Genomic DNA, 9126 nt, shown 5'->3' on the forward strand with positions numbered 1-9126 from the left:
TTTTTCACTGTTTTACTTGCTTGTTCGTTTTTTCAAATTATAATTAAAACATAATCAATTTCTTTTTGTTGTTCCTGTTTTAGGCATTTTAGGTTAATGGAACCAAATATACTAATTTGAATTAAGCCAAATTACTTTAACCACGGCAAAACACGATTTTCAGGCTTCAGTACGCGAAGGTTTATTTTGTTCAGATTTTCTTTTTCCACTCCGGTCGCAACAACTTTACCATTGTTTAAAAATTCACAATTTTGTTCTACATTTTTATTGTCAAAATCCAAACCCTTTTTCGATGCAACTTTCACGGAAAACAAATTGTGTTTCATCTCCGGTGTGAATAAAAGTCTTTTAAAATTCCTGGAAGACACTTATTATCAACGAAAGTCTGTATTTTCTCCAAAGCAAATAGTGTATGTTTTTGGTGTTAAAACTACACCTGCAAAGAGATGAAACCCGATGTTAAAGTTTTTATGGAAAAAACACTCTCTGAAAACCTCTGAAATAAGGTTTTTTAAAAATAAAATTGTAACTATTTTTACCTCACTTTTTTTAATGACAAATTTAGTTCCTTAAAGCCTTTTTTCACATTTAAAGCGCGGTTTACATAATTATGGCCTACTGTTATGCCAATTTCAATGAAATGGATTATAGCATTTTTGATTTTTTAAACAATGTAACATTTTTTTGTTTGTTAAGACAATGGCTGCGGGTGTTCCGTTTTTTACTGTTGTGACTAAAAAGACAAATAACGTAAAATACACTGCGGTATTTGGGCATTTTCCAGGTTAGTCTTTAACAGTAGGGTTTCAAAATGTGTATATCGTATTCACATGTAAATGCATCAAATTCATATCATGTATTTACATTATTAAATTATGCATTAGGAACTGAAAGCTGGTTTACAAACGTTCCTGATTCTGGTATCAAAATGCTCACTCTTTTGCTCTATTTAAAGAACAATTTTTCCATCCAAAAATTAAAGAATTATGAAATAACAATATGTTGGAATAAAAATTAAAAAAAATGAATATTTAGCTCAAAAACCTTATCAATGATTGAAATGAAAACATAAGTTGCATTATTTTGGTACGTATATTCTTTATTATTCCTTTGTTTCATTTTAATCAATTATTTCGGAGAGTGGTGCAAGTTGATTTTCCACTCGTGTTTATTTCAGCACCCACTAACACTTTGCTGCCTTTGAAAACTTGATTTATGAAAATAATTCAGTATCATTGTTACGAAACACGCAAATATGATATGTGTTTGAAAATGATACATTATTAAAATTCGATGTCGCCACACTAGACTTTCTGATATATTTTTCAACAATATGACTCTAATAAAAATACATTTTACACTGGATCAGGGGCTGGTTCCCACGTTAGAAGCTGAAGACTTGTAGATTTGGAAACACCAGCAGTTGAGGAGGCACGACCCATGCTTGCGTAAACTGGTATATGTCGCGAAGCTCTCGATTTCATACTTCGAGTGTAGAGCTTTAACACTTGACAGTTGCATGTCACCAACATGGCGACGAAAATGCCTTGAAGACCTTGTCCTACGTGGTAAGCTATCCAAGCCGTCTCGGATTTAGCTAACTTGCTAAGAGCGCCCAGAGTTACCACTAAGCCCAACAAGACGGTTATCTGGAATAAAACAGGGAAAATGCCAAGTTATTGAGCGTTTTTTAATGCTTAGTTTATCCGGAGCTAAGCATAATTCTCTACAAAAGACAAAACAAAATATATTCCCCTTGCTTGTTCTTCAAATAATCCACGTAACAAATAATTTGAAGCCTCGAGTAAATTAACTTCAACTCCGGAAACAAGTTCATTCCACATAAATTTCATTTTAACTTTGAAGTTTCACTCCAGTGCATAATAATTTAGATCCACAGAATAATTTACACTTATCTATTGTGAAAAAGGGGATTTAGCCTTTTTAAATTTTCTGTTAGCTCATCTACACAGTCTAAAGCCATAAAGCTGTTAACTTTTAGTTTGCTTCATTAAACTTTCATTCAACTGCAAAATGCAGTGCTCTAAAATGATTACATGTTTCAGCAAAGTTTCAGCAAATGTTCTCCAGTTGTCCGACTTGAAGGCATAATAACTTTTCGAAAAATTGATGATTTTTTGCTTGATCTTCTTGCAAATGCTTTTAAATTGAAAAATATGTACTCGTACTAAAAATGTCATAAATTTATATTTCATTTTATTATTATTATTATAGATAAAAAATAATTATAATCTACCAAGTGAAATTTTATATTAAATTTCAACATTTTATTTTACTTACTTCCACGTCAAAAGCAAGACAACTTTCCTCTCAAATTTTAATAGAGCACTTTGAAGAAGTTAATCGAACTTTCTTACTACAGTGACAGGAGTAAGTCTCTTCTTTGAAAGTTGTTTCTACTATTCCTAAACTACATTAGAGCTACATATTTCAAGATGTCTTTTTTTTCGCTTTTGACATTCTTATTCTTCACTTTATAAATGACAGCTAGACTAGACATAAAACAAGTAAAAGACGAGAACTACAATGTTTCATATCTTTGAGTCCTTCAGCTTCAGATATACCGTTGAAGTTTTCCATGTTTTCTCTATATCTGTGTCGGCAATATATTTCGTTCGGTGCATATTTATGTCGAAATCAATCTTTATTATTCCTCACCTTGGCAAAAAGCGCAATGTGCAGCATCCTCTTACGTCGCATTTTATCACGTAGCTTGCGATCTACTTGCATACTGATAACGTAGCGTGCTACTAAAGCCGATCTCACCAAATAGTATAAGGTGACTGATATGAAGATGGTGGAAGGAACCAATAACCCATATATGAAAGCATTCCGATCAAGAAACCTGGAAAAAATCATAAAAATCAATCCGACCGGAAATATTTATAACAAGACGAGGAATATCAGATTTGTTGCAACGCTCTCAAAGGATTCGCGAATTTAAACTCCAACGTCTCGAAAATGGACTTCCTATGCTCCAAGACAGTTATAATAAATTCGTGTTTCGTGTTTCAATTCAGTTACTTAAAAAAATTGGATAATGACAGAGTGAAACTCAATTAACTAAATTGTACCGTAACTCTTAATTATTCTTTTGTTTTTCCAGGATAATTGAGTCTACAAAAATATGCAAAAACAAAGAAAAATAAACATGACCTGTTTATTTTTTAAATTGTGTAGAGTTTTCTGTTGACAGATGTTAATTTAAAATGTAGACAATTTTTTTATCAAATAGCCCGAAGTTAAATAGCTTCAGTCGTATTTCAATGAGAAATATTTATTCAATAAATTTTCCAAGTTATTAAAAAACCGTTCAAAGCAAATTTAATTTAAATTTTATATCAACACAGTATTCCACTGTCTGGAAATGACAAAAAGTAAATTCAAATAACATATTTTTGTGTAAAAATATTTTATCCGCAAGCGTCACAAAAGTGACAACTTTTATAACTAAATGTCACAAGTAAGTTTTCCTTTCAGTCATGGAGTATCTTTACGTCCAAGTGTTTTTACTTTTACCATGGCAATTACCAAAGTTGTCTCTCTCGCTGCTTCAGGAATTTATAGAGAGGCACATTGCAAATCACCAGCATTTTGCACTACCAACTGCACTAGTTAAATGAATAAACACTCAAAAATTTCAACTCAAGTTTCATAAATTTCGATACTAAACGCGTGATGTTTGTTTATAAGCCTTGTTATGATTTTATTACTTGCAAAGAGTCCTGATTATTTTGTTTATTTATTTACTAATTATAGTGTTGCTCTTTACTCTCAATCTGTATATGTTATTAGGAGTAAAAGTAACAGTTTATGTGGCTCAACTGAAACTTTTACCTCTATTGATATAATTTACTATTACTATACGATTATTTGTAAATAAAATTCCAAAAAGTAATAAAAGTGCTACAACTTTCAATTTCAGGATTAGTTTTGATGCAGAAATTATTGGTTTTATAGAGAAATTAATTTTTTATCTTTATCTAACCCTTAATAATTTATAAAACGAGTAACATATTTGGTTTATTCTAATAACACAGTAGTTGTACGTTTTTTTTCTCCACATTAATTAAATGTACAATTTTAATTACCTGTACGTTTGTTATTTTTAGTATTTTGCATGCTTTGTAGATAGAAACCTATTAAAATAAATTGCCATGAACTATAAATTAGCATTTTAATTAAAAACAACCCAAAACTACGTACGATCAAGATTCTTTTTTTTACTCGTTTTTTATTAAGCTTTTAAATAGCAAGTGTAAATTTTCAGTATTGGAAAACAACTTATACTACATTTTGAATTAAACAGTTTATACTGTGGGAGTATATTGGAAAAATATGAAACGTAAAAGCCACTCGACGAGTATTAATGGTAATAATTTTTCTCCGTCATCTTTGGCATCTGCTGCTCCACTATATTTCATCTATAAAAAATTTGAGAAAATAGGTCGTTCGGATCGTTTTGTTAGCTTGGAATGCAATTTCTGTCAAGTGATCGTTATCAATGAGAAGATGAAGTAGTGGGATGTCGCTATTAACTTAATAGCATTGCAAAAAAATGTTATACCAACAGCAATTTCACCGTCTGGACTCGGGGTCCATTTATTAAATTGCCATAAATTTGTTTGCAGAATCACATTGCGTCTTCTTTATGAGTTCGTCGGGATACAAGAATGTGAGGATAAAATTTTATATCGGTAGTTTATTGCACCATAACTCTGTTATTTTTTAAATCATGTCTCAATGGAGATAAAAGCTATTTTACTTTGGATATAAAAAAGAGAGTTAGATACAACAAACCCTTATTTTCCTCTCGAAAATACGTTTATCGTTAAAAAAGGTTTAATTGGTGGATTAGTTGGGTTTATCTCAATCCGATTTAATTACTTACCAGCAATTTTGCGACTTGAGACTTGCAGTATCTAGCAGTTTTCCGGCTTTATCGTGGTATTGTACCATAATGCTGGCGCCGAGAAGTATTCCTGGAACACCCCAGGCGAACACTGAATATCTGCAAAAGGAGAAATAAAATGTAAAGATGAGAAGCTGGGAGATGTAGGTTAAGGAAATGCAAATGTGGGGCCGCAGATGTTACAATTATTTCCCTTTTATTGAAGTGCTAGATAGTGGAATACATTACCGGCTGTTTTTGCAGGTGTGACGGAAATACGAGATCTCTCGAGTGAACTGTTTTGTTTCAACTAAATTGAAAATGAACACTCATTAATTTAATTTTGAAATGACCTACCTACAAAAATGCTTTCCAATTGCATTGTCCGTGATCGGATTTAAATGCAGACTAATCCTAAACTGCGAATGCATGTGATGTGCCATCGTCAACATCCAGCACAGCACGCAGAGTCGTACGTATTGTAGTGAAAAGGCTAAAGCTATGCAAAGCTCGGCATCCTGAAAAGAAGAAAATCAAATAATGAGACCATTGCTCGAGCTAACAATTCAATTTTCTCGACAAACTGTTTATTATTTCTTTTACTTATTGTTTTGAAAGTTGTTATTTAACGACATCCCGACACTTGAATTGTATCTCTCTGCAAGCAATAGCTATAATCTCGTAATACACACAGGAATGAGATCCCTTCAGTATTCAAACATCCTGAAACCGCAATTCCTTTATGGCGTAATTATATGTTCTCTACTGAGGTATACGATGGAATTAATTATTCTTTTTGTATAAACGAGACGCAACTAAATACTACTCCAAAATATTAAAGGAACAAAAAAATTTTCCAAATTTTTTGGTGTTTTTTGAAAGGCTATAACTCATCGAAAAATGGTCGTATCTAGTTTTGAAAAAAAACATTTTGAAGCTTTGGATTTCTAGTTTTGGCAAATATTTTTTCTGTGCTACGGTTATCATGCAATTCTAAGTAATAGCGCAAGAAAAAAAAAACTAAATTTTGATGGTTTTGTTTTTGGTCCACGGACATGTTTAGTTAAGTCAATTTATAGGCCGGATAGCATGTTTGTTTACCTTTAATATGCTTTTTGATGTTCTTTTTACGACAATTTGTCGCTGAGATATCTGACTTTAAATGAAAAAGGATCATCTTGTCTTTGATCATCAATATCTCAGGAACCAAGAACAGAGAATATACGAGTAATGTCAAAAACTGGAATAAATGTCTTATAAGATCCTTTTATTATTTTTTAGAAAATAATTTTTTCTTTACCTTTAACATTGATTTAAACAAAAGAGAAAAAGGCAACTTTTTGCGTTGTTTTAGAGACTAATGTTTTTAGGTGCTTCTATAACTTAATGTTGTTTTCTCGGAGCGATTGATCAAAGTTTTGCAAAAGAATTAAAAGTACAATTGTACATATTGTTTCTGTTGTTTCTGAACATTGTCTAATCTTCGTCAAGATGAGAAAAACATTTTTTTCAGCTTTCTTTTACAATTCTGCACTAGTTAAATTTGAAAAAAAATTCGAAAGAAAATTCAAAAAAAAAATGATTTTTTTTCAAAAATTAAGCAGTTCATTGTTTTTTAAATGTTTTTACAAATTTTCAAAACAATCAAAAAAAATTTGTTAATTTTTTTTATTTTTAGCAACTAATGTAAAATTGTAGCAAAGTCAAAAAAAATTTTTTTTAAATTTTGATGAAGATTAGGCAATGTTCAGAAACAATATGTATGTACAATTGTTCCTTTAATTCTTTTGCAAAACTTTGATCAATCGGTCCGAGAAATCGGTTTGATGAATCGATTTAAAAAATTAGCGGGATACTTTAAGCTGTAAAAACACCTAAAAACATTAGTTTCCTTATCAATATTAGTGAATACGCGGTAGATTTACAAAAACAACGCAAAAAGTAACTTTTTTTTGTTTTCTTTATATCATTTATTTCAGTTTTTGATACTACTCTTATATTCTCTGTGTAGTCATTGGTTGGTGAGATTTCGATGATCATAGACAAAAAAATCCTTTTTCATTAAAAGTCAGATATCTCAGCGACAAATTGTCGTAATGAGAATATAAAAAAAACATATTAAAGGTAAACAAACATGCAGTACGGCCTTAAAATTGACTTAACTAAAAAAAAATTCCACGTCCGTGGACCGAAAACAAAACCATACTTTAGTTTTTTTTTCTTGCGCTATTACTTAGAATTACGTGATAACCATAGCTCAGAAAAAATATTTGCCAAAAGATCTCAAAACTAGAAACCTAAAGCTTAAAAATGTTTTTTTTAAATCTAGATACGACCATTTTTCGATGAGTTACAGCTTTTCAAAAATCACCAAAAAAATTTTTTGTTCCTTTAATTTTTTGGAGTAGTGTAATTAGCTTCAAAGTGGTAGTTGCACACAAAGTTGTTATTTTTTTAACAATTGTTCTTTTGAACAATTAATTAATTCCTCTAATAAACTTAATTGAGTTTGTTAAGTTGGGCGGGAGAACCTGACAAAGAAATAAAAAACAATAAATCAATTAAAGTTCTACCTTTGGTTTTCCTGGTCGTTTATCACGATTTTATTAAAGAAACTTTTGTAATAAGTTAAAACGACAGACATCTTATTTTTTAAATTAGATAAATCCTTTCGTATCCACCTGACTTCTTATCATCAATCTTTTTCATTTCCATTGCAAGGTATACAATTTTTTACTGTTTGCTTCAATACAATTTATCTCTGTTCAAATTATCAGATCTAACTTTAATGGAAAAAACTGTATAGTTACCAAAAATAAGTGTTTGAATTATGTATTTTGCGATAAAATTGTGTAAAACTCTCTATTGAGTTTATTATTTATTAACTAGTTTTGTATTGTCCTATATTCCGGGAGCTTTCTCATTTTTTTCCGCCAGTGTTTGACTTCGTTACCACCATTGCGGTGTAATATTTCAGAATGCAGGTCAGGATTATAATTCACCCGTCAAATTGATGGATGCGTCCTCACCCCAAGCTCTCATTTCTCTTAGAGGAAACGGGTCAAACCTCATGTCCTTTCACAATCTCGTCCACGATATCTCCACGCTCCGCTACCTGCAAAACATCAAATCAAGAACTTGCAAGATAAGAAAGCTCCCCAAGCCCGTCAATGTCTCCTCGTGCCTCCGACAATGATGAATGTCTACGTTATCACTGGAAATGTTTTGAGAAGTTTTGACAACTTATAGAAATAAGAGAAATGATGCTTTTTAGACACGTGCTCGATCGATTATTGAGATGAAATGGTGGAAATAAATTAGAACGCGAGTTTTCACACCGGTTTATGCCGTGCTATAAATTTTCATAAGATTTATTTCATCTTAAGTGGATGCATTTTCTTGATATATGATCTAATCAGCCTAAGAGGAAGTAGGGGAATAAATCATGGTTGTTAAGCAGCTTGCAAATGGAATGGTCTTTTAAAAATTTAATAAAAATGAGAGATTGGAGAGTAACGGCTTGCTTTTATCTGTTGCTGTTAGGAAAATTAAATCGGTTGAATTGTTTCCAATTTTGCTTCAAACGTCTAAACGCTTTATTTGGAGACATAACATTCTAAATTTATTATCAAAACAATATTATTTATTATTCTTTATCTCTTAGTCAACTATAATTTAAGAATACTTAAAAAAAAAAACGATGTTTCCGCCCGGGATCGAACCGGGGACCTTCCGCGTGTTAGGCGGATGTGATAACCACTACACCACGGAAACAACTTACCGAATTATAATTTATACGTGATAACAATTTAGGAAACCACTTTCTATTCTAAATAAACTGCTCCAGAAAAGTTAAGAAAGTTGCATAATTTTTACAACAAATAAATTTTATTCGTCTAAGCATTGTGGAATCCAGCAAAAAAAAGTAAAAATATATTTGCATTTATCTCACTTTTAATTGATTTTTTTTTAATAATTTATTAATATAATTAATTATTGTAATTATTGCACACTTCCTTAACTTTTGTGAAGCAGTATATTTTAATAGGTAATAGGCAGAGATTTTTTTTAATATACATAGTCCTATGTACTGCGTCTATTACGTTTTAAGTTGTTTACAATTAAAATTAAATTGCATATTTTTAATTCAGTTATAAAATATATAGAAATTATACGCAAGAAAAAAACAAAAAAATCAATATTTCTTTATTAAA

The 9126-nt window shown here is 30.9% G+C and overlaps 1 protein-coding gene and 1 non-coding gene across 2 annotated transcripts in view; both read right to left on the minus strand.

The window, feature by feature from the left end:
* Positions 1-610: 610 nt before the first annotated feature.
* The window catches only part of LOC123013152 (latrophilin-like protein LAT-2), a 63054-nt gene continuing 54538 nt past the window's right edge, over positions 611-9126 (minus strand). The window contains exons 4-7 of the mRNA XM_044411528.1: positions 5270-5430; positions 4913-5032; positions 2680-2866; positions 611-1649 (exon numbers count right to left, since the gene is read on the minus strand). Coding sequence (XP_044267463.1) covers positions 1356-1649; positions 2680-2866; positions 4913-5032; positions 5270-5430 — 762 coding nt within the window. The 3' untranslated portion in view covers positions 611-1355. The remainder of the gene's footprint in view (positions 1650-2679; positions 2867-4912; positions 5033-5269; positions 5431-9126) is intronic.
* Trnav-aac lies at positions 8614-8686 on the minus strand. Its single transcript has one exon. It is a non-coding gene; the product is annotated as a tRNA-Val (tRNA).

Source organism: Tribolium madens, unplaced genomic scaffold (genome assembly GCF_015345945.1).
Source record: "Tribolium madens isolate multiple individuals breed KSU strain unplaced genomic scaffold, Tmad_KSU_1.1 Scaffold_96;HRSCAF=242;Tcas5.2_LG5, whole genome shotgun sequence".
Lineage (NCBI taxonomy): Eukaryota > Metazoa > Arthropoda > Insecta > Coleoptera > Tenebrionidae > Tribolium > Tribolium madens.